The 25,091-nt window shown below is 50.4% G+C and overlaps 1 protein-coding gene across 1 annotated transcript; it reads right to left on the reverse strand.

Moving 5' to 3' along the window:
* Positions 1 to 3,350: 3,350 nt before the first annotated feature.
* ANPEP (alanyl aminopeptidase, membrane) lies at positions 3,351 to 25,075 on the reverse strand. Its single transcript, XM_053581876.1, has 20 exons — positions 24,440 to 25,075; positions 23,588 to 23,730; positions 23,369 to 23,508; positions 22,858 to 22,984; positions 22,628 to 22,782; positions 22,285 to 22,398; positions 22,048 to 22,191; positions 21,858 to 21,923; positions 21,672 to 21,737; positions 20,040 to 20,215; positions 19,757 to 19,836; positions 18,451 to 18,584; positions 18,278 to 18,333; positions 17,311 to 17,458; positions 13,938 to 14,029; positions 13,399 to 13,509; positions 13,113 to 13,280; positions 12,329 to 12,469; positions 11,914 to 11,995; positions 3,351 to 3,924 (listed from the first exon to the last, which is right to left on the reverse strand). Exons 1-20 carry the CDS (start codon positions 25,030 to 25,032, stop codon positions 3,772 to 3,774), a joined length of 2,889 nt encoding a protein of 962 aa, XP_053437851.1. The 5' UTR covers positions 25,033 to 25,075; the 3' UTR covers positions 3,351 to 3,771.
* Positions 25,076 to 25,091: the final 16 nt, after the last annotated feature.

Raw genomic sequence — 25,091 nt, forward strand, 5'->3', positions numbered from 1 at the left:
TCACATTCCAAGGTAGTGGAGTTTAGGGCTTAAACATGAGTTTAGGCTTCAAACAGCCCATAATACCTGGTATGGGGTATTGGAGAGAGAATATTTCTCAACTAGTGAGGCGAATTACAGGGAAATGTTATAAATGAACAGAGCCCAGTTCCTACGTGCAAAGATGGGAGTTGTGTAAGGTGCTTTAGGACTAGGATGTGACAGCCTGGTGGAGGCAGAGCTGGCAATACCATCCATCATGAGTGGCCTGACCCCTTGGTCCTTATGCCTTGGTGCTGTCCGAAGTGAGAATAAGCAGCATCGCTGGGATCTTGGGGAAGTGTTGACCTTTGATGGGTCAACAAAGGCTGCCGTGGCTGGGGATTCTGCACTAGTGACTTCCCTCCATATCTGCTAACTCAGGAGGGAAGAACTGCAAAAGAGGTGACCTTGGAGACAGGTATTGAAGGGTGTGCAGGGGCCAGTGTGCTGGGAGGCACTGAAGGTGGGAAGGTGTGCTTGGTCCCTCGGACTGCTTCATGGAAATGGAACCAGGTGCTCTCAGGAAGACCTGAGGTCTTGGCTCCAGGACTCCCAACATCTGCACTGAATGCAGACCTAGATAAGTGCCCCGTCTTCTTCCTTTGGGTCCCACCTACGTGGTCTGACCCCTGCAGGGATAGACGAAGGAGCGCAAGAGAGGCCTGGCCTTTGCCAGCAGCTGGAGATGAGCACATTCTTAAGTCTGATCCTCCTTCTGCTCCCCTCAGTGTGTGCTCTGAGGGCAGCAGAAGCAAGAGGTCCCATCCAGCCTAGGTATCTTGTGGGTTACAAGCTGTAGTCACCTGAGAGACATCCCAAATGCTGCTGGAAAGGGAAGCCCAGCCCTCTGTGGAAGGGAAGGCTAGCCCTGCCTCCCACCCATCTGCCTGTGGCTCTATCCCAGGCATGCTGCTCTGGGCTGCACCTCTCTGCTAGTGCCTGGCAGGAGGGGTAGAGGCTGACACTGGCACCCTATCTGGGATGGTTGGTCTGCCCATACCTCCTTCGTGGGAACCCCAGTCACCATCCATAAGACACTGGAGTCTCTGGTCCCTCACCCAGGCCCTTCAAGAACAGTACAACGTAGAGGACATGCCAGCAGCTGAGGCTGGCAGCAGTGCCACACTCAGCCAAGGGCTCTTGTTGATCCTTAGCACCTCCCCTTCCTGTGGCCTTGAGCACCCAGGGGTCATTCCCCTGGCACAGCGAGCACTAGGCAGGACATCAGCAGCCTGAGTTCTGGTTGGTTTCTGCTCTTTGACCTTGAACCAAGGTTTTGCTGGCAGGTCTCCGGCCGTTGGCGTCCTCACTGCATCCCAGGGACAAGCTTCTTCCAACCTCACAGAGCCTCCTGAATGCTACCTGGTGAGCTTCCAGGTGGCACAAGCAGGGCAGCGTGGATGGTACAGACCCTGCCCCAGCTCTGGGCGGGCACAGCTTATGGTGGTGGAGCAGACAGCAGACTCCTGTTCATCCCACAGTGTTTAAAACTGAGATAAAGACAACTTTATCTCACAGCAGGAGCTCTTCTCCCTAGCAGGCTAGCTCTCCCCTAAAATGTCCTGGGAGCCCTGGGGCTCATCTGGGACCCAAGATGGTGAGGCCAGCCCCTCCCCCAGTGGCCACCAGAAGGTCAAGTGCCAGCCAGGCTGTTGGGTACTGGCGACAGGAGGGGGCCTCCTGGCTGGTGGAGAAACAGCACCCGATCTCCTGCCCCTCTTTGATGTGCGGATGGTAGTGGGGGGTCTTCCTGACTCCAAGCCTGCCTGCCTCTCAGCCAGGAGACAGGGCCAGGGTGATAAGAGCACTGGCTCTCCTTGGTCCTGATACGTGACTCTGACCCACACACCAGCCCCAGGCACTGTTACTTCTTCACATACATGAGGAAACTGAAGCTCAGGGGTTTGAGTCATGTGCCCAAGAAATAGTGGCTGAGTTGTGGTCTAACCAGACTAGTTGGGAGTTCAGGATTCCAGCCCACAGTGTCGGTTGGAGGTGACTCCAGGGCCCTCTGGCTATCAGCACTATCTTCCCTTCCCTCTCAGCCAGGAGACAGGACCCAGGGTGATAAGAGCACTGGCTCTCCTTGGTGCTGATATGTGACTCTAACCCACACTTCAGCCCTAGGCATTATTACTTCCTCCTGTGCATAAGGAAACTAAAGCTCAGGGGTTTGGGTCATGTGCCCAAGAAACAGTGGCTGAGCTGCGGTCTGAAACCAGACTAGCTGGAGGTCAGGATTCCAGCTCGCAGTGTCAGTTGGAGGTGACTCCAAGGCCATCTGGCTGTCACCACTATCTTCCCTTCCCTCCTGTCATCCTTGGAGGCTCAGCTGGACCTTGAATGGCAGAGGTTGAGGTGCCTCCCACAGTCTGGCTCTGTTTGCCAAGAAAGGCCCACCAAGGTCACATTTGCTGGGGAGCCCTGTGTGCCCCAAAACAGGTCTTTGCTGTTTTGTTTCTTGAGACAGAGTCTCACTCTGTCACCCTGGGTAGAGTGCTGTGCCATCATTGTAGCTCACAGCAACCTCCAACTCCTGGGTTCAAGTGGTCCTCCTACCTCAGTCTCCCAAGGTAGCTGGGACTATAGGCACCTGCCACAACACCTTGCTAGTTTTTCTATTTTTAGTAGAGATGGGGTCTCACTCTTGCTCAACCTAGTCTCAAACTCCTGAGCTCAAGAGATTCTCCTGCCTGGCCTCTCAGAGTGCTGGGATTACAGGCGTGAGCCTCCATACCCAGCCACATCCCAGGTCTTCTCAGAGGCGGCCCTGACAACCAGTGCCCCAGGTGACTTGGGACACAGTGCCCATTTTATCCCCCCCCCCAAGTGGCCTGCCTGCCCCTTCAGCCCAACCCGTCTATGTGTGCCATATGGAAAACAACTCATACCCAAGCTGGTGTCCCACCTGCCACCTACTATGGAGCTTGGAGAAGTGGTGGCTGGTGAGGGGTTGCACCAGGCCTGGGCCTGGGCTTGCTCCTTCCCTGTGCAGACCCCACTGTTGCCAGTGTCCCAGATATTCCATGGTACAGGAAGGGGGTGCTTTCTGGAGAGCCCCCCTGCACTCTACCAGGACCCGCTCCCACCCTCCCACCATGGGGGTGCTTCCCCACCACCCCACATCTCCAGCTGCCACAGCTTGGGCTGAAATGAGCCTAGGAGCAGATGCCTACAGCCCAGGTTCAGGGTGGCCCCAGGAAGGGCCAGCAGCAGCAAGTCCCCTCCCAGGCCCCAGTGCTGCCCATCCCCCCAGTTCTCCTCTGCATCAGCCTCCCCAGCTGTGGCTTGACCCACTCTTGCTTTACTTTTAGTAATGAATCTTAAAATTCATCTAGAAATCCTTTATTTACATTTTCTCTTAAAAAAATATGCAGATCTGGTGCCCCATTGATTTCTCAGGGTTGGGGTCTTTACAGGAAGGTGAGAGAGGGTGCAGGGCAGCGCCTGAGGCCATCCATTGTCCATTGGGGGCTTCTGCTCATCTGGCCCTGGAGCTGGGCTTCCCTGAGATCGGCCCCAGGGTCCTGGGTGATAAGCACCACAACAGGCCTGGGGCAGGGCTGGCACGAGGGGTGGGCTGGGAGCTGCTAGGGCAGCCTGGCCATCAGAACTAGACTGGCCCCAAGGGCGGAGCAGAGGGGACCACACTAGTGTCTCAGGCTGGGGAACGGGGTCCTGGCCCAAGCCGCTGGGACAGACACACGTGGGCATCTGGCCTGGGGGCCAGGCAACTGGAAGGCCCAGGGACTATTTGCTATTCTCCGTGAACCACTTGAGCACCACCTCCTTGTTCTCCTTCACCCACTTGATGTTGGCCTTTGTCTTCTCCAGAGCTTGCTCCAGAGCCCGGGTGCCTGAGCCGAAGCCGGTTTCCTCGTTGTCCCTCTTGAACTGTTCCAGCTGCCCAGAAAACAAAGGTTCTTATCCCCTGGCTGGGTCTCCCAGTGCTCCAGCTTCCCACTCCCACTTTAGGGCCCCGAGGGACCAGGAGGACCAGTCCTTCACCTCTCCCCGGGGAAGAGTCCTTACCTACCCAGAGACTGCAAAACACCAACCCCAGGTGAGATTTGGCTCCAGAAGGTATCTAGCCCTTGCTGTGTGGTATTTCACAGAGCTGACCCTCCGTTTTAATTAAATTATTATCTCAATCCAATCAAGAGGGGTGAGAAGTAAGAACTAAACAGACATCACATGGAAGCCACTAGCCAAATCCAAAATGCAGAAATTTCTAAACCAAAAATGATCCAGTTGCTTCAATAAATAAATGACGTAAAAAAAAGACCATTATAATTTGTAAGACACATCAGTACTAGAGATTCTAGCAAGGGAAATTAGGCAAGAAAATGGAACAGAAGGCATCCAGAAGGGAAAGAGTAAAACTATATGGGCAGATGACATGAAATACATAAAATCGTAAGGAATTCTGCCTTCCCCTCACACAACTTGCAGGATATAAAAGCAGTATACAAAAATCAATTGCATTACTATGTACTAGTTATGAAAACCCTGAAAATGAAATTAAGGAAACAATACCATTATAATACCATCAAAAAGAATAAAATAGGGGTGGCACCTGTGGCTCAGTGGGTAGGGTCCTGGCCCCATATACCAAGGGTGGTGGGTTCGAACCCAGCCCCAGCCAAACTACAACAAATAAAAAAATAGCCAGGCAATGTAGCAGGTGCCTGTAGTCCCAGCTACTCAGGGGGCTGAGGCAACAGAATCACCTAAGCCCAAGAGTTGGAGGTTGCTGTGAGCTGTGACACCACAGCACTCTACCAAGGGTGACAAAGTGAAACTCTGTCTCTAAAAAAAAAAGAATAAAATACCTGTACCACAGAACACCTGGGACATTGGCAAAAAGATTTGACAAACAAGTACAAAACTGTCATACTGAAAACTCTAAAATGTTGTTGAAAGAAATTAAAGAACACCTAAATAAAAGGAAAAAAGACCCAAATAAGTCTGTGTTCATGGACTGGAAGGAATAATATTATTAAAACGGCAGTAGTACTGGCCAAGCACAATGGTTCATGCCTGTAATCCTAGCACTGTGGGAGGCCAAGGCGGTTGGATTGCTTGAGCTCAGGAGTTCCAGCCTGAGCAAGAGAAAGACCCCATCTCTAAAAAATAGACAGGCATTGTAGCAGGTGCCTGTAGTTCCAGCTACTTGGGAGGCTGAGGCAGAAGGATCTCTTAAGCACAAGAGTTTGAGGTTGCTGTGAGCTATGACACCGCAGCCCTCCACCAAGGGTGACAAAGTTAGACTCTGTCTCAGAAAAAGAAGAAAAAACGGCAGTCCCTATCAAAATTTCAATTAATTTTTTTTTTCAGAAATTGACAAGTTGATCCTAAAATTCATAAGGAAATGCAAGGGACCCAGAATAGCCAAAACAATATTGAAAAAGCTGGAAGACTCATATTTCCCAATTTCAAAACAAAGCTGCAATATGGTACTGGCATTAAGGACAGACATGTGGATCAATGAAATACAATTGAGAGTCCAGAAATAGACCCTGTGTTGACAGTAATTGACTGTCAACATGGTTGCCAAGATCATTCAATGGGAAGCATAGTTTTTCATCAACAAATGGTGTCGGGCAATTGATAACCCCATGTGGAAGAATGAACCTGGGCCCTTACTTCATAGCCTCTGTGAAAATTAAGTCAAAATAGATCAAACTCCTACATGTAAGAATGAAAAAAACAAAATTTGTAGGGAAAAAAATAGGTGTAAATCTTGGATCAGGCAATAGTTTCTTAGATATTAAACCTGAAGTATTAGCAACCAAAGAAAAACAGATAAATCGTATTGATCAAAATTAAAAACTTTTGTGTATCCAAAGAGTGCAAAGATGCTATCAGGAGAGGACAATCCATACAATGAGAGAAAATATTTTCAAATCACATCTCTGATAAGAGTCTAGTATTCAGAATGTATAAGAATCCTTGGATGGCTCAGGAGTTTGAGACCAGTCTGAAAAAGACTGAGAGCCTGTCTCTACAAAAAAAAATAATAATAATAAATAGAAAAATTAGCCAGGCATGGTGATTGGTGCCTATAGTCCCAGCTACTTGGGAGGCTGAAGGAGGAAGATTGCTTGACCCCAGAAGTATGAGGCAGCAGGGGGCTATGACGGTGTCACAGCACTCCTGCTCAAGTGAAAGAACAAGACTCAAAAAAACAAAAAACAATTCTTACAATAAAAAGACAAATAACCCCAATTTAAAAATAAACAAAGGTCCAGGTACAGTGGCACAGCCCTGTAGTCCCAGCTACTTTGGAGGCTAAGGTGGGAGGATGTTTGAGCCCAGGAATTCTAGGCCAGCCTGGGTGAGAGACTCTTTAACAACAAAGGCAAAGAGTTTCAATAAACATTTCTCCAAAGACACATGAATGGCCATTAAGCACATGAAAGATTCTCAGTGTTATGTCCTTAGTCATTAGGGAAATACAACTCAAAACCAAAATGACACCACTTCCTACCTTCTAGGATGACTATATGACTATACATGTACTAAAGGGGAAAAAAAAGAAAATAACAAGTATTGTCAAGTACAGAAATTAGAACCCTTAAGCATTGCTATTAGAAAACATTTTGGTGGTTTTTCAAAAAGTTAAACTGAATAACCAAATGACCCAGCAATTCCACTCTTGGATATATACCCAAGAGAAATTAAACATATGTTTGTACAAAAATTTCTATACAAATGTTCATAGTAGCACTATTCATAGGAGTCCGAATGTGGAAACAACTCAAACATCTACCAACTGATGAATGGGTGGACAAAATTCAATGTATCTATATAATGGAAATTATTCAATCTTTAAAAAGAATGACACATGCTACCATACGCATAAATCCTGAAAACATTATACTAAGTCAAAGAAGCCAGACACAAAAGGACACGTGCTATGTGATTCCATCTTGTGAAACATCCAGGGTAGGCAAGTCTACAAGGACAGGGAGTGGATGAGCAGTTCCAGGGTCTGAGGTGACAAGGTGGGGATGGGGAGTGATTGCTAACAAGTGAAAGGTTTCCTTTGGGGGCAACACAAATATTCTGGAATTAGAAAGTGGGGATGGTTGTAAAACCTTGTAAATATATTGAAAATCACTTAAAATGGTGAGGGGTTTTTTTGCAGTTTTCGGCTGGGGTCAGCTTTGAACCTGCCACCTCCAGTATGTGGGGTTAGCGCCCTACTCCTTTGAGCCACAGGCACCACCCTAAAATGGTGAGTTTTATAGTACATGAATTTTATCTCTATTTTAAAAAATGAATCAGGGAAAAATGACAACTGATACCACAGAGATACAAGAGATTATCTCTGACTACTACAAAAAAGTCTATGCCCAGAAATTTGACAATGTGGAGGAAATGGACTGATACCTGAAATCACACCATCTCCCTAGACTTAACCAAGAAGAAATACATCTCTTGAACAGACAAATATCAAGCACTGAGATTGAAGAAACAATAAAAAATCTCCCAACAACAAAAAAAAAAAGCCCTGGACCAGATGGCTTTACACCAGAATTATGTCAAATCTGCAAAGAAGAGCTTGTACCTATACTGCAGAATCTATCCCAAAACATTGAAAAGGAAGGAATCTTCCCCAACACATTCTATGAAGCAAACATCACCCTGATTCCAAAACCAGGAAAGGACCCAACTAAAAAGGAGAACTGGGCAGCACCTGTGGCTCAGTGGGTAGGGCGCCAGCCCCATTTACTGAGGGTGGCAGGTTTGAACCCAGCCCCAGCCAAACTGCAACAAAAAATAGCCGGGTGTTATGGTGGGGCCCCTGTAGTCCCAGCTACTCTGGAGGCTGAGGCAAGGGAATCCCTCAGACCAGGAGTTGGAGGTTGCTGTGAGCTGTGTGATGCCACAGCACTCTACCAAGGGTGATAAAGTGAGACTCTGTCTCTACAAAATAAATAAATAAATAAATAAAAAATAAAAAGGAAAACTACAGACCAAATTCACTAACGAATATCAATACAAAAATTCTCAATAAAATCTTGGCTAACAGATTGTAGCTGCACATAAAACAAAATTATACATCATCATCAAAGAGGCTTCATCCCAGGGATGCAAGGCTGGTTTAACATATGAAAATCCACAAATGTAATTCACCATATCAGTAGAAGCAAAAACAAAGGTAATATGATCCCTTCACTACAGTGGTTCTCAACCTGTGTGTTGCGACCCACAGGAACTGTATTAAAGGGTCATTGCATTAGGAAGATTGAGAACCACTGCCTTCAATAGATGCAGGAAAAGCATTTGATAAAATTTAGCATCCTTTTTTTAACAACAACACTCAAGAATATAGGCATAGGTGGCACATTTCTTAAGCTAACTGAAACCATCTATGACAAACCGACAGCTAATATCATACTGAATGGAGTAAAACTGAAAGCTTTTCCCCTTAGAACTGGAACCAGACAAGGTTATCCTCCATCACCACTACTATTCAACATAGTGCTGGAAGTTATTGCCAATGCAGTCAGCAAGAGAAGAAAATAAAGTGCATCCAAATGGGGGTGCTGTTGTTGAGATTCCTGGTAAAGTCTTCAGAGGAGGTCAAATTCTCGCTCTTTGCTGATGATATGATATGATATGATATGATGTGATGTGATGTGATATGATATGATATGATATGATATGATATGATAAGATAATATATGATATATGATATATGCTGATGATACTTGGAAAACTCCAGAGACTCAACCACAAAACTCCTGGATCAAGAAATACAGTAATGTCTCAGGATATAAAATAATCAATGTCCACAAATCATTTTGTATATGCCAACATACAGCCAAATTGAGAAGCAAATCAAGGACACAATTCCCTTCATACTAGCTTCAAAGAAAATGAAATATCTAAAAATATACCTAATAAAAGAGGTGAAAGATCTGTATAAAGAGAGTTATGAAACCCTAAGAAAAGAAATAGCGGAAGACATTAACAAACAGAAGAAACACCATAGTCCTGGCTGGGAAGAATCAACATTGTTAAAATGTCTATTCCACCCAAAGCAATCTACAGATTCAATGCAATTCCCATTAAAATACCAACATCATACTTAGAAGAACTGGAAAAAATAGTACTTTTGTATGGATACAGAAAAAAAAAAACCGTATAGGCAAGGCTTTTCTTAGCAATAAAAAAAAAGTGGGAGTCATCACTCTACTAGACTTCAGGTTATATAACAAGTCCACAGTGATCAAAACAGCATGGTATTTGCACAAAAATGGAGACATAGACATATGGAACAGAATAGAAAACCACAAGATAAAACAAGTCTCTTTTTTCCATCCAATCTTTAATAAACCAAACAAAAGCATACACTGGGGAAAGGAATCCCTATTCAATAAATAGTGCTGGGAGAACTGGATAATCACATGTGAAAGACTGAAACTTGATCCACACCTTTCTCCACTCACAAAAATTGACTCAAGATGGATAAAAGATTTAAATCAAAGACATGAAATGATAAAAATATTAAGTGTGCAAAAAACTCTTGACAATGTTGGACTGGAGAAAGATTTTATGATGAAGACTTCACCAGCACTCTCAACAACAAAAAAGAATGGAACCTAATTAAGCTGAAAAGCTTCTCCGCAACTAAGGACACAACAATTAAAGCAAAAAGACAACCTTCCCAATGGGAAAAGGTATTTACATGGTATGAATCTGACAAAGGATTGATAACTAGAATCTCCAGAGAACTTGAATTAATCAACAACAATAAAAAAGAATAAACAATCTCATCTACCACTGGGCAAGAGATATGAACAGAACCTTCTCTGATGAAGACAGACAAATGGCTAACAAACATTTGAAAAAAATGCTCACAGAGAAATGTAAATCAAAACCACCCTGAGATATCACCTAACCCCAGTGAGAACAGCCCTCATCACAAAGTCCCAAAGCTGCAGATGCTGGCGTGGTTGTGGAGAGCGGGGAACACTTTTACACTGTTTTGGTGGGACTGCAAACTAATACAACCTTTTGGGGAAGAAGTATGGAGAATCCTTAAAGAACTCAAATTAGATCTCCCATTTGATCCTGCAATCCCATCAATAGGCATCTACCCAGAAGAAAAAAAAATCCATTTTATCATAAGGACATCTGTACTAGGTATTGTAGCTCAATTTACAATTGCCAAGATGTGGAAACAACCCAAGTGCCCATCACCCCATGAATGGATTAACAAACTGGTATATGTACACCATGGAATACTATTCAGCCATTTAAAAAGATGGAGACTTTACATCTTTTGTATTAACCTGGATAGAGTTAAAACACATTCTCCTTAGTAAAGTATCACAAGAATGGAGAAGAATCTAATGTACTCAATTTTAATAAAGCCAGTAGATGATCTAATAACATGCCCACGTAAGAGAAAAACTCAAATCAATTCAAGGTGGGGGTTCAGGGAATGAGGGTAGGTAGGAGGGTGATGGATGTGCTCCCACTTAATGGGCTCGATGTTAGGGTGTATGGCATACCTCCTGGGGGCAGGACACATTTATAAGAGGGACCCTATCCAACAAATGCAAACTTTGTAACCTATTTCTTTTTACCCTCAAATAAACCTTAAGTTAAAAAAACAATAATTAAAAAATTAATCAGCCATGCATGGTGGCAGGCACCTGTAGTCCCAGCTGTTCAGGAGGCTGAAGCAGGAGGATGGCTCCAGCCCAGGAGTCTGAGGTTGCTGTGAGCTATGACGATGCCACAACACTCTAGCCTTGGCAACAGAGTGAGACTGTCTCAAAAAAAATGAGCTATGGGGGTGGCGTCTGTGGCTCAGTGGGTAGGGCGCCGGCCCCATATACTGAGGGTGGTGGGTTCAAACCCGGCCCCGGCCAAGCTGCAACAAAAAAATAGCCGGGCGTTGTGGCGGGTGCCTGTAGTCTCAGATACTTGGGTGGCTGAGGCAAGAGGATCACTTGAGCCCGAGTTTGAGGTTGCTGTGAACTATGATGCCACAGCACTCTACCCAGGGTGAAAGAGTGAGACTCTGTCTCAAACAACAAAAATAATAATGATGATGATAAAAATAAAAATAAATAAACAACTTAGCAAAAAAAATTTTTTTTGAGACAGAGTCTCACTTTGTCACCCTCAGTAGAGCGCTCTGGCATCATAGCTCACAGCAACTTCTAACTCTTAGGCTCAAGCAATTCTCTTACCTCAGCCTCCCGAGTAGCTGGGACTACAGGTGCCTGCCACAATGCCAAGCTATTTTTAGAGATGGGGTCTTTCTCTTGCTCAAGGTGGTCTCAAACCTGTGAGCTCAGGCAAGCCACATGCCTCAGCCTCCAAGAGTGCTAGGATTTCAGGCATGAGCCACTGTGACTGGCCACAACTTAAAAGTTTTTAATATGGCCTTGGTAAGATGATAGATAGTAAGGAATTGCTCATTTTCTTGGGATTGCTAATGACCATGTGATTATGTTTTTAAAATGCCTTCATTTTAGATGTGACTAAAGCATATAGAGGTGAAATTACATGACACCTATTTGCTGTAAAACTGCTCATCCTAAAAGAGAACTGGCAAAATGTTGGTAATTGTTGAACCTGGGTAAAGGGTACATGGAGCTTCATTATATCATCCTCTTTATGTTTGTTCCTATGCAAAAATGTCAAGATGAAATTCTGGAATTAAATGGTCTGTAAATGAGGAAGGCCTGGCAACACGGAGCCGATGCTGCTATGACTGGTAGGGGACCAGACAGAGTGAAAGGCTTCTTTTTTTCTTTCCTTCTTTTTTTTTCTTTTTTTGCAGATCCTGGCCGGGGCTGGGTTTGAACCTGCCACCTCCAGCATATGGGGCCAGTGCCCTACTCCTTTGAGCCACAGGCTTACCTGCTGCAGCTCGTACTCTGTGGAGAACCGTCGTGTCACTGCCTGGATGAGGTTGGAGAAGGAGAACGAGCCACCACCGTAACTGCAGAATGGAGAGAGGATAATGAGGGCTGGAAACTAACCTCAGTGCCCACCCGTGGCCCTGAATCCTCACAGCTGCTCCTTATAGATGGGATGAAATGATGCCCCCCAGAGGACGCCACTAGGATGTGGGAAATGGGACCCAACACAGGCCTGACTGCCAAGTCCTGGACTGCCCTCTCTCCCACAGAACACTCCCACCCCCACTGGCCAACGTCTTACCACCCCTATGTGGCATGTACCCGTGAGTGCCTGTGAGTCCCTCCACCCATCACAAACCAGCCCCTGGCCCTGCCACAGCACTTGTGCCCCGATTTCCTCTGTGCAGACTCACTCCTCAAAGAGCTTCTTCCAGTTGCTCTGGACAAAGTCCCAGACCAGGGTTTGCCCAACGACGTTGCTGGCAATGCTGGAGATGGTGGAGGTGGCATCCTGCTTACGGATCAAGTCAGGATTCAGGGTGTAACTCAGGTACCTGTGTGGCAGGATACAAGTTCAGTGACCACCTCTGAGGGCTACAGTCAACATTCTGGAGAGAAATCCAGGGCCACAAAGGACCCAACTCTCCCACACACATCACCTCCTCTAGCATCCTCTCCACATCCCTTTGGTATGCTGACAGCTGAGGGATCCCTCAGGTCCTACCTCCCCCTGTAGATGGGAAACTAAATCACCTAAGCAGGATCACAGGGTCACGGATTGTGCCAGGACGCATGCCTGACATGGAAATATTCAACAATGAATACATGAAGGACTAAAGCCCTGGCACCGGAAGGTGGCCACCTCTGTCCTTGACATTGAGGGTCCAGGTAATGTCATGTGAGATGCTCAGTGGGGGCTGGAGGGAGTGCCCAATGGGACCTTCCAAAGGACTTGGGTCAGAGCTGGTGGCAGAGAGGAAAATGAGTTGTAGGGGGAGGCTAAAAGGCTGTAGCAGCCAAGAGCCAGGATGCAGACCCAGACCTGGGTGTAGATGTTGCCACTGCCACTTATCGAAGCTCTGGTCTTTGAGCAAGTTGCTTTGCTTCCCTGAGCCTCCACGTCCCCCAGCTCAGTGGATCTGTGAGGGCTGCCTGGATGAGAAGGGAGCCTACCAGCCCCTTCCCAGCTGGCCTCACCTGTTCAGAATCCACACCTCGCTGCTGCAGGCTAAGGCTGCCCGGAGCTTGTCAGCCTCATTTACCAGCGTGGCACTTCGGAACTGCTCCCAGGCAAAGTTCCACTCTGCCTCACCACCCTGGGAGATGGCGTTGCAGTAGACGGTGGACCGCAGGTTGGGGTGGATCCTGGTGCGGGGCGAGGATGTCAAGTGTGGATGAGGGCCTGCTGCAGGCAGGGCCACAGGCTCCCAGATCCCGCGTAGGGGCAGAGGAAGCTCCCTGGGAAGGCACACAGGACACTCACGGGTTGTTTGTAGAGTTCTCCATCCACTGCTTGAAAAGGCTGGAGACTAGCTGCTGGCACTCAGGAAGGCCGCTGGAGCAGGCGGTGCTGATGGCATTAACCTCGCAGTACCTGCCCAGCGGGACTCACATTAGCAGGCTTGACTCAGACTCCTGCCATGATTCACTCCCAATGTGCAACTCTGGGCTAGGGCCCCATCTGAGGTTCTGGGGCCCACCCAGCCTCTGGGGCTCCCCCATTTGCCTTGTGCCTGAGTTTTCCTGGTCCTCAAAGCAGCCCAGGAACCCAAGGGGCTGGCACAGAGTCCAGCCATGGCTGCAACACCTGGACCTATCTGGCCTTTCACCAGTAAGGTGGCCTCAGAGTGACAATTTGGGCCTTTTTATAAAGAGACCAGATGGGCTCACAAGCTACCCAGGGCCTCAAGGCAGGGCCCCTGCTCCTGGGTGAGGGCCTTCCCTTCCCAGACACTGCTGGGGTGTTGCTCTCAACTCCCCACGTTACCTAAGACCTCCAGACCCATGAGGAGCCACACTCACTGGTCCATCAGGTTCTCCGGGATCTCCTTCCAGTTATCAGTGATATTTCTGAAGTGAAAGAAGAGGGGTGTGACCTGCTTCTTCAGGTAGTTCTGGGGAAAAGAAAACATGAACCATTCAAAGACTCATGTCCTCATGGAGCCCCAAGCCCCATGGAGCCTCGGATTTGGGGGTGGGGGCAGGCACTGGCAGGGAGGTCAGAGGCAAGGGCCTCACCAAGGACAGAAGTATTCAAAGGGGCCAGTGTATCAGTGACTGTGCTGAGGTCCCTTTTCCTCAAAGCCCTGGTCAATTCTGACATTCTTTGCCTGAGACACATTTTCTGAATACAGAGCACTGGGTTTCCCCTCACTGTCATAGTATTCGATGCATAGAAAACACAGAAAAGCGTAAGCAAAAAGTAAAAAAACAGGGTGGCGCCTGTGGCTCAGTGAGTAGGGTGCTGGTCCCATATACCGAGGGTGGCAAGTTTGAGCCCCCCCCCCAGCCAAACTACAACAAAAAGTATCCAGGCGTTGTGGCAGGCACCTTAGGGCCCAGCTACTTGGGAGGCTGAAGTAAGAGAATCACCTAAGCCCAAGAGCTGGAGGTTGTGGTGAGCTGTGACGCCACAGCACTCAACCAAGGGTGACAGAGTGAGACTCTGTCTCTAACAAAAAAAAAAAGAACACCCAGGAACTCACCAAAACTATGAGTTCCAAATTGTTGAGTTTATTCCTTCTTTTTTCTTTTTTTTTTTGGCCGGGGCTGGGTTTGAACCTGCCACCTCCGGCATATGGGACCAGCACCCTACTCCTTGAGCCACAGGCGCCACCCTATTCCTTCTTTTTTCTACACTTCCTTTTTTTTTTTTTTTTTTAACTTAGCACAGCTACAACTCTGCACACCACTTTTGCCCCTAATGTTGCAATGTAAGCCCAACCCTGTATTATGAAATGTCTCTGTGAACTTGGGTTTGACCTGGCAGACTGACTTCTGCTCCAACCTCAGTACATGTCCAAATGTGAAAGGAACCAACCCCAAGGGCAAAGAGCTTGGGAGAGGCAGACACAGCAAGGGGCAGGCAGCTGGGGTATGCAGAGAGAGAGAGAGAAATGCCTCAGGGTGGTAGAAGGGGAGTCTGTGACTGAGCGTCTGTAGGAAGGGAGGTGAACTCAAGAGGACTGGCTGTGACAGGACTCAGAGTAAAGGGACAGGTCAGCTTGGAACGGAAGCAAGTGGGGACTGTAAAAGGGAGATGGAGCCAAAGTCTGTAGAAGGCATCATTAGCCCCCAAGTCTCCTCTTCCCCCTGCAGCAAGCACCACACCTCACCACCCCCATGGGAAAGACTGGACAAGGGAGGTCAGAACATAGTCACCAGACATAGTGGGAGGGTTGCTGGATTGCAAAGAGGGTGAGAAGTGGAAGATTCCATACTGAACAGTGGTATCCCAGTTCCCTTCCCCACCCTGATCCCAGAAAGTGAGCATGGCCAGCCTCATTGCATAAGACGGAAGTGCCCTCTCCAGGAAAACTGGTCTCAAGAGAGCACAGTCCATGGGTATTAATTTTTTAGGGTCCTCAATGAAGAGTCAGTGGCCACCCAGTCACACCACAATGAGTTCTCCTCCATCTCCACCCCCAGATGAAAGACTCCACCTCCCATGGAGCTTCCAATGACTTTGGTTGTCTCACTACCAAATCCCAAGGGGCAGCTTGAAAGGACCCAAAACAAATAACAAACTCAGAAGAAACAAGTCAATGGAAAAAAGAAAAAAAAATCTGTAAAGCCTGTAATACATACCCTCTGAGAGGGAAGATATGACATAGGGTGCTGGAACCAGAATGAGCATTTGGAAATTTTAAAATACGATGGAGGAAATGAAAACAATTTCTAGGCAAGGTGGTATGCAAAGCTCATATCAAAAAGTCAGCAAGCTGGAAAACAGAGTATGTAAGAAAGCTAGAAGACCAAGGCAAGAAAAATAAGCTGGATTAACAGGGGCTCCAGAAGGAGATAACTAGAGAAAAGGAGGGGAAGAAAGTTTGCAGCAGCAATGCAAAAACATTCTGATACTATAAGGATGTAAATGTCTAGACTGAAAAGGGAAGAAGGGTGAGGAAAGGCCCAAATCAAGGCCCACCAGGACTCTGAGCTGCTGGACACCAGAAGCCTTAAACATTCTGAGGAGTGACTTCCAACGTAGAAACTTTGAAACCCATGTGAACTCTCCATCTGCAAGAGGGGAATCAAGACACTCAGAAAACTCACTTCTCATGAGCCCTTTCTCAAAAACTCCTGCAAGATGCACTCCCTGATGGGAGAACAAAATCAAGAAAGATTCTGTGGGATTCAGGAAGAAGAGATTTGAGACCGGGGTGGGGGTCTCTGAGCACAGACTTATACACAGTTCTGCATGAGGGAGTCCTCCAGGAGAAAACAAAGCCAGCACATGAGGTTGGGCATTTGAAAACGTGCACAAAGATGGAATATAAACGTACTACTTCATGTCGCTCAGCAAAGAGCGATATTTAGATAACCACCCTAAATCAAACCCTAAATACTGATGAGACTAAATATTGCAATTTAACTGCATGAGGATGGGAGCAACTGAGGGAAGGAAGGCAAGCAAAAGTCAAAACTTCATCTACCAAAATACCTCACTCACTACAATAGGATGTTAATAGGTAACTTAAGATTTTGTAATTAAAAAAGTTCTCGTTAAGTATTATCTAATGGCTATATGCGTATTACATCTCAACAAAAGGACATTCTACAGTTTAACTTAGCCAATCCCCAACTGTTGGACATTTAAATATTTTTGTGTTCTTCTTGTTTATTGTTTCTATTTTCGTTAACGTAAACATCCATAGGATATAGTGAACATCCTATGGATATAGCTTCACCCGGAACGAACCTGAGTTTCCTTTTGGACTCTCAAGCAAGGCCCTCAGCCCCCAGTTAGGCCCCTGTGCTCAGCTTCAAAATACTTCCAAGCCATCCACCCAGTATCTCCCTCATAGCGTTGGAGCCGGCCAGGCAGGGCAGAGGAGCCCCCTGTGGCTGATAAAGAGTGCCCAAGCGACACACTGGTAAAAGACAGATCTGCTCCTCCGCACAGTGACCTTTTCTGTGCCTTGTGAAAGCATTCATTTTCCATATTTCAAATCAGCAAATGCTGCTGGAAGCCTCAGTGATGTTTCTGCACCCCACCCGACCTCCTCTTACTCTCAGCACCTGCTTCCTCCACCTCCATTTTCCTCTCATTTACTTACTCCTCTGCCCAGCCATCTCTCAGGAAAAGACTAACTGAGCAAGATTTCTCGTCACATCCTAACGGTGTGACTGCAGGCACTGGGTGAGCTGGAACCTGCCACAGAGCCTCTCCTACCTTCATGGGCCCATAGACTTCCGAACGGTCGAACATGAGCTTGAAGTAGTTCAGGCTGCTCAGGGCGGCCTCCCAGGGCATGTACTCTGTCTCTTGGATCAGGAAGAGGGTGTTGTCTAGTGCCAAAGTGACAGAGACCTTTCGGGCACTGGGGACAAGCAGAGGGGCCCAAGTCAGCACTCCTGCCCAGCCCTGGCCTAGCCTGGGAGCCCAGCTCAAGCCCTCAAGCCTGGGTCCCTCTGCACCCTCCCGGAGGCGGAGGTCCCAGAGCCCCAACTGCCACAGCTCAAGCATTTGCCCCGGGGAAGGCGCACCATGCTGCTGGGTGGTATGACAAGCAAGGCTCTGCCCTCACCCACTGCCAGTGCCATTCCCTTGCTGATCATCTGTATTTTACAGATGAGGAAGCTGAGACTCAAAGAGTGAACTGACTTGCCCAAGAACACACAGTTCACAAGAGACAGAGCTGAAATTCAGAAGGGCAAAATGCCAGAGCTCTGAACTCTGCTGCCTCTGCTGACATGCCAAGCCCTCCAGGCTTTCCTTCCTCCTTCCCTCTCCTTGTCTATGGGTGACACAGCTCGTGGCAAAGGGCTTGGCACCTTGCCATAAACACAGTTGGTGCTGAGTAAGTATTCATCCACGCTGCATCCCTCCTGTCCTATCCATCCCAAATATTTTTAGCACAGTGGGCCAAACTTGGTGCTGTGGAGTAGAACATGGCTTTGGGGTTGGACAGGCCTCTGTCTGGCTGTCTTAGGCTACTGGGCGACCCCAGGCAAGGTGTCAGGCTCCTCATCTGTGAAATGGGTGCATGGGGACCAAGGGAGGGGTATGCAGTGACCCCACTGCATGATGCCTGGCACAGAAGAAGGGCAGACAAGGAGTCCTAGCCAGTCCATCACAGACTTGGCCTTGCTCAAGTCATGATGCTTCCACAGCTGAGCCAGGAAGGGGAAGCACTCACCTGGCCAGGTTGAAGGCATCGTTGATTACCTGTGCCCGATTGATGACAGGGATGACCTAGAATAGGAAACAGAGCATGTGACCATGGGCTGGCAGTGGGCAACAGGCCTTGCAGTCTGTGCCTGACTGAGGGTGGGACGCAGTGGCAGGGGTGGGGGTGGGGTGGACACCCACCGCTGGGTCTGCCTGCAGCTGAGCCTGAATCTTCTTCCAGTTGTCGTCATCATAGTTCACCTGGAAATAGCCTGTCACGTTGAGGTTCAGCAGGACCCACTCATTGGTGGTCGTTTTGAACAGAGGATTCTGGGCTGAGGGAAGGGGCCAGAGCTGAGTGGGGCTTCTCAGAGAAGCCACAAGCCGACCCCAAGCCTCCTCTCTATGGCCTTGGTGACAGTAGCTGCCCCTGCAGCCTGACACCATCTCACCCTCAAGCTTCTGGGGCAACACCAAGCAGAGGAAGGAAGAGGTGAAGGACCGGGCTGCTAGATGGCCTCCCTGACCCACTGCCTCCTCTGACCTCAGGGCCCACTCTGCCAAGCCACTGCCAGCAGCTTTGGCAGCTCCGTGACACACTCTCAGGCCATTCACACTCAGCCACCCAAGGCAACTCATCCTCCCGTCCCTCGGCTTCCAACATTGCTGTCTCCTCCTGGGGCTGCTATCTGCCACCCCGTTCCTCTCTTGCCTCTCCATACTTTCTTCTGGCAGCCAGAGTTCAAGATTAGTCATACTCACAGGTCAGTGATGGCCGTGGATGCTCTGGCCTCCTCACACCCATCCACTTCCCACCTGCCCAAGCCACTATCTGCTGCAGCCTGAGGGGCCCTTGGGGACCAGCTTCATCTCATGGGGCATCACTGCCCCAGCCACACTCAGTCCCCACACTGTCCTATCTCTGTTCTCCGGCACTTCCCTCTTCCCAGAACACTGTTCTCTGTGGCATTAGCCTGCCCGACACCTACTCTTTCTCTAAGATTCAGCCCGCCTGCCCCAGGAAGCCTTCCCTGATCTCCCCACGAAACAGACATTCCTGCTCTCTGCCCCCAGAGCTCCATGACACAACCACACTCTGTCACAGCCTCAGCACAACACTGGAGCATCTCACTGCTTATCCTCTTTTATCTGCAACCCTGGCCGAGGCAGAGGACAACGTGCCTCAACCTTTGTCCCCAGTACCTGGCCTAGTGGGGCTGCTCATACCGTGTCAAGTGCTGCTTTAAGCATTTTATCTGGATTCTCTCCTTTCACCCTCACACAATCCAGGGGGTATTGTTCTTAGCCTCATTTTAAAGATGAGGACATGGAGACCAGGAAGGGACAGTAACTTGTCCAGAGTCACAAAGCTGGACAGCAGCAAAGTGGAGACTTGTAGAGTGATGAAGGGGCTTGCCATGGCCCACCCCCCACCACCACCCCCAGAACATGGGCCAGGAGCAAGCAGCATGGGTAGGCTGCGCCTGCTGGGGCAGGGCTGAATTACTTTTCTGCTCGCCCTCCAGCCAGTAGCTCTCCTGCTCTCTGCCATTCCTCAGGGACGAGATGGGCACAATCCACAGGTAGCTGCAACAAGGGGGCCAGACGCATGTGGTAAGAGATGGCAGCTCCTGCCACAGCCCCCGCACCCAGCTTCCGCCCAGCTCTGGCACCATGTGCCCCCAGTCTCCCAGCTGTGGAGACCAGTCCTAGTACCATCAGGGCATCTCATAGCAGCTACCCTGTACCCCACCCACCGTGACCGGGCCTCAGTGACCCCGTCTACTCACTTGAACTCTGAGGGGCGGGTAACATTGGCCTCGGGGTCAAGGAGAAAGTGCTCCTGGGAGATGTCCCCTGTCTTGGTGTCCACAGTGATGATCGGGAAGCCCATCTGCAGGATCCAACGGTCCATGATGGCACGCACAGTGGTGGGGAGCTTGATGGCCGACTGGCTGTCCACAGCCTGTGTGCACAGCAGGATGGAATGGTCATCGGGGGCAGCCACCCCGGGCCCCTCACATCCAGGGCAGCCCCTGAAGATTCTGGCCTCCACCCCCTGGTACCACCTGGGTGGGAGGCATGGATGAGCCCTAGGCAGGCAGCCAGGAGCCAGGGCCCAGTCCAGCTCTGCCTCTCCTAAGCTGTTCAGTGCTGGACAAACCAGAGACCTTCCAGCCTCTGGGTTCATTCTGCATCAATTAAGCAAACCCAGGCCCTCCATTCTGCAGCGCACCCTGAGGGGTGTGTATCAAGGAGAGGGTGCCCATGGTTCCTCCTAAAGGATACCAGGAGGATGAGAAGAAAGAGGAGACAGGAGGGACACTTGCATCCAAGTGTCTGTCACAGGCAAGAGCGAGGGACGGCCCAGGGGGGCATGAAGGAAATGTACCCAGACTGGGTAGTGGGGGGCTGGGCTTAGGAGCAGTTGCCATTGTTTCCTTGGGTCTTTTTGCATCTTTCCCATGCAAGCCTTGCTTGGGTTCATGACCAAAACAAAAAGGCAACAGAACCTGTTAATAACTGAAAAAAGGAATCACCTGACAATGGGGCCAAGCGAGGGGGCAACAGCAGAGGAGAACTCTGGGGGCTGTGAGTGAGTCTCAGGGAAGGAAGAGGGGCAGGGAAGGACTGGAGGAGGAGCTGAACTTTGGAGGGGAGGGGAAAGCCAGGGCAGGGCAAGGAGGTGAGGGGTGGCAGAGTGGAGGTGGGGAGGTAGAAGCTGGCCCCAGTGAGCTAGAACCCAGCTGTGACTTGAGACTAGTCTAGAACCAGGTATCCCCTCCCTGGAGGATTGGCCCTGGAGACAGAAGGACAGCACCAAACGTGGGCCACAAGCTGGATGGGACAATGGGCTCCAGGATTCAGAGGGGAAGCTGGGCTGGCTGCAGAGAAGAGGGTAACAGAGATTGCAGTAGACTCCAACCTCGGGGAAGGCTGGTGCTGTGGTGGTCTCTGGGGAGGGCAGGATGGTGCGTTAGTCAGAAGGTTGGCCCCACACAGGGGCAACGGGTCTGAGTGCAGAGGAATGTGCAGAGGAATGGGAGGGGGGCCGAGGGAGATGCTGTGTGCAGGGACCACCCAGGCCACGAGGCAGCTGGCAGGGCAGGGAAAGTTAAGTGCCTGGTTTGGGCTCGGGAACCAGAGGACCCATTTCCTTATCCCTAAGACAAACATACTCCCTGGCTCCCAACTCAGCACCCACTGGGAGCTGGCTCCAAGTGAGCAAAGCTTCAGGTAGGGTCTCAGCGCCAGGTCTCACAACACCTGCTCCCAGGTGCTGTCACTGTGCCAATGTTCCAGATAAGCACGTGCAGCTCCAACAGACGGACCAGGCAAGTTCTCATACACGTGCGCTGCCCCAGGCACCTCCAGCACCTCTAGCACCCAACAGAACAGTGTGGGGGTCGCCTACTACAGACCTTCTGCAGGTGCTCCCACAAGTCCAGGTAGATGGTGTTATTGTAGGCGAAGGTATGGAGGTAGGACTGTGGAGAGACAGGCACAGTGAGGGTAAACTGGTGCCTCTTTGGTAGGCCAGGGCACAGGGGCCAGGGGTGGGGCCTGAGGGAACCCATCCCCCATGGCTGGCCACAGAGTGCACTTACTGCCAGCCCTTTCTTGAACAGGTCCTCAGTCAGGAAGGTGGAGAGCATCCTGAGCACTGAGGCACCCTGGGAGAGGGGTGAGGATTTCAGAAGGCTGCCCTGAGCCCCCAGGACCCTGTGCCCCCAGGGCACAACCGCCCTCCCCATGCCCCTTCAAGGCCACCACCCTGCCACCACCCTCCTGTGGCACCTTGCTATAGGAGATGGAATCAAACAGCTCACTGATCTGAGCTGGTGTGTTAATCTCTTCAGCAGGGGTGGACAGTGGGTGTGAGGAGGCCAGAGCATCCACGGCCATCACGCGGTATACATCGTTCAGCACTATGAGGTCTTTCTGCAAATTCCCAATGGCCATCAGGAAGCTGGCCTAAGAATGGTGGCCAGGCCTCCCTCCACCCTGATCCCTGGCCCCGGGCAGCTGGCTCACCACATTCCAGGTGGGCTCAGCATAGTCAGCGCCCAGATACTCCACATAGGAGGCGAAGCCTTCATTCAGCCATAGGTCATTCCACCACTCCACCGTCACCAGGTTCCCGAACCACTGCAGGAAGAGGGGTCACCATGCAGTCCACACCAGCCTGACAGGCACTAAAGTCCCCAGAATTGTCCTCCACCGAGTGCCGGTCCCTCTCTCGCATCACCACCACCCTCCCTGCTGCCCTGCCAGGTGGTACCCTTCTCAGCAGCTCGGGGCAGACCCGGGACTTGTGCTACCTCCTCCTAGAGCCTGTTTCTCCGTCTGCACTCCTTATGGCGGGGAGGGGGGCTACCTGGTGGGCAAGCTCGTGAGCAATCACAGTGACCACTCGCTCCTTGTTCCCAATGGAGGAAGATGTGGGGTCAAACAGCAGGGCATTCTCCCGGTAGGTCACCAGCCCCCAGTTCTCCATGGCACCGGCATTGAAGTCCGGCAGGCCGATCTGGTCTGGAGAGATGCGGCCATTGGCAGGAGGGACGCTGGGTGTAGCCACTGCCTCCCACCGCAGGGCCCCTCACTCACCAGATTTGCTGAGTGGGTATGGCGTGTCATAATGCCCAGCAAAGAAGTTTAGGATGGGGCCTGTCTTGTTCAGGGCATAGTTGCCATGGCCCTGGTCAATGGCACTGGGCCGGGCCCAGATGCGGATCTGCACAGAGGGAGGAAACAGGTGAGGGGCCCTCCTGGATCCTGGTGCAGGTGGGCTGAGCCCCAGAGCAGGTGGGCTAGGGACCTACTAGGCCCGGTCAGCAGAACCAGGCAGCCAAGGGGGCTCTGACACTGTGAGGCTTACAGAGCGGCCTTCGGAGAGTGACAGTTGGTAGAGTCTCTATGTGACACTCCTAGGGCAGGAGCACCATCCTGAAGAGGGCTGACAGGCGGAGAATCACAGAGCTTGGGACACGTGCCTGAGATCAGAGTTTGGATGGGAACACTGGCCTGACAACGCAGACCCAGGTACAGGGAAAAGAACAGGGATCTCCCTCAAGCTACAGCCAGCCTAGGCAAAGGACACATGGGCCCAGCTTCGTACCAGGACTCCATTGGATGCGCGCTGCTCCACATGCTTGAACTCGCTGACGATGAAGGCCAGAAGGTACGTAGACATCCTGGGCGTGGTGTGGAACTCCACCACACTCCAGCTAGGCTCTTCCGGCAGTGGAACAGGAGGACCTGCAGGGAGCACAGAAGCATGTGGGCGCTCAGACCCTAGGGCCTGCTCTCTGCATGGCTCCAGGCCAGACCCACTCACCTTTGGGAAGCATGTTGGACAGAGCATTGAGGTCTGAGGGGTAGATGAGCGTGATGTTAAACTCGGCCTTCATGGCTGGCTCATCAAAGCAGGGGAAGGATTTCCGGGCGTCTGCAGCCTGCATCTGCGTCGTGGCCACCACCCTGCCCAAACCAGGGTGTTAGAAGGTGCACCAGGGCAGGTAAGGAAGAGTTACTGCAAGGCTGTCCCAGCCCAATCCCTGCCCTCCCAGCCAGGCCAGCTGACTGTGGCAGGCCAGGGCACCTTCTGGACTCAGAGGACAGCAAGCCCTACCCATGCACTGGCTGGGGCCTTGGGCAAGTTTCTCTCCCCTGTGCCTCCATTCCCCTGCTTGAGCCCTCATCCCTGACTCCCCGACGTGGCTTAGGGAAGCCCTCCCCATCTGCCATGTCAGCAGCCATGACATCAGCAGCCTAAATAATAAAGGGAAGGGCCAGCTGAGGGCCCAGAAGGTGCAAAGGTCTTGTATCTAAACCCTCTTGGCAGATCCTGCTGCACCCTGGTATCCAGGACCTGCGGCACAGCTGGCTGGCACTTACTTCTTTTTTTATTTTTATTTTTTTGTTGAGATGGAGTCTCAATATGTTGCCCTCGGTAGAGTGCCTGGTGTCACAGCTCACAGCAACCTCAAACTATTGGGCTTAAGCGATTCTCTTGTCTCAGCCTCCCAAATAGCTGGGACTACCGGTGCCCGCCACAATGCCCAGCTATTTTTGTTGTTGTTGTTGTCATTGGTGTTTAGTAAGCCTGGGCCAGGTTCAAACCCAACAGCCCCAGTGTATGTGGCCGGTGCTAACTACTGAGCCACGGGTGCTGAGCCATGGTACTTACTTCTTGACGTTGCCGTCCATGTACTCGCTGCGGTAGAAGCCAGCCAGGTCATCCGCCAGCTCCCCCTGGAACTCGCTGTCCATCTCATACTGGCTGTTCTCCACCAGCGAGCCCTGGAGATGCACCACCAGGTACTCGGTGGGCTCCACCAGCTCAGTCCTATCAATGGCTGGGGGCTGGGAGCCCCCCACACCACGTAGGACCACCCTGTGACCCTGATTAAGGGTGTAGTTGAGCTTTTTGCTGTGGATGATGATGACATTGGTTTCCTCCTTACAGGTGAAGCGGACGGTGCTGGAGCCCTGGAAGATGTACAGGCCTTCGGCATTGGGGGTGAGGTAGGGCCTCAGTGTCACACTGTAGGAGTCAGGGACCAGCGTCTTAGGCAGTCGATACCGGTTCCATGCCTTGCTCTGGTCCAGGGTGGTGGCCAAAGTGGTGGTAGGGGTGGGGCTCACGGTAGCGCTCTCAATGTTCCTGTTCTTCTCCTGGGCATATACCACAGACAGGGCGATGATGGTGCACAGAGCTGCCACACCCAAGAGGATGCCCAGGATGCCCAGGGACTTGGAAATGTAGAAGCCCTTGGCCATAGTAAGAGCGGGAGGGTGGCTCAGGCCAGGCAGAGGACTGAGCAGCCTGGGCCCAGGCT

This window comes from Nycticebus coucang, chromosome 2 (genome assembly GCF_027406575.1).
Source record: "Nycticebus coucang isolate mNycCou1 chromosome 2, mNycCou1.pri, whole genome shotgun sequence".
NCBI lineage: Eukaryota > Metazoa > Chordata > Mammalia > Primates > Lorisidae > Nycticebus > Nycticebus coucang.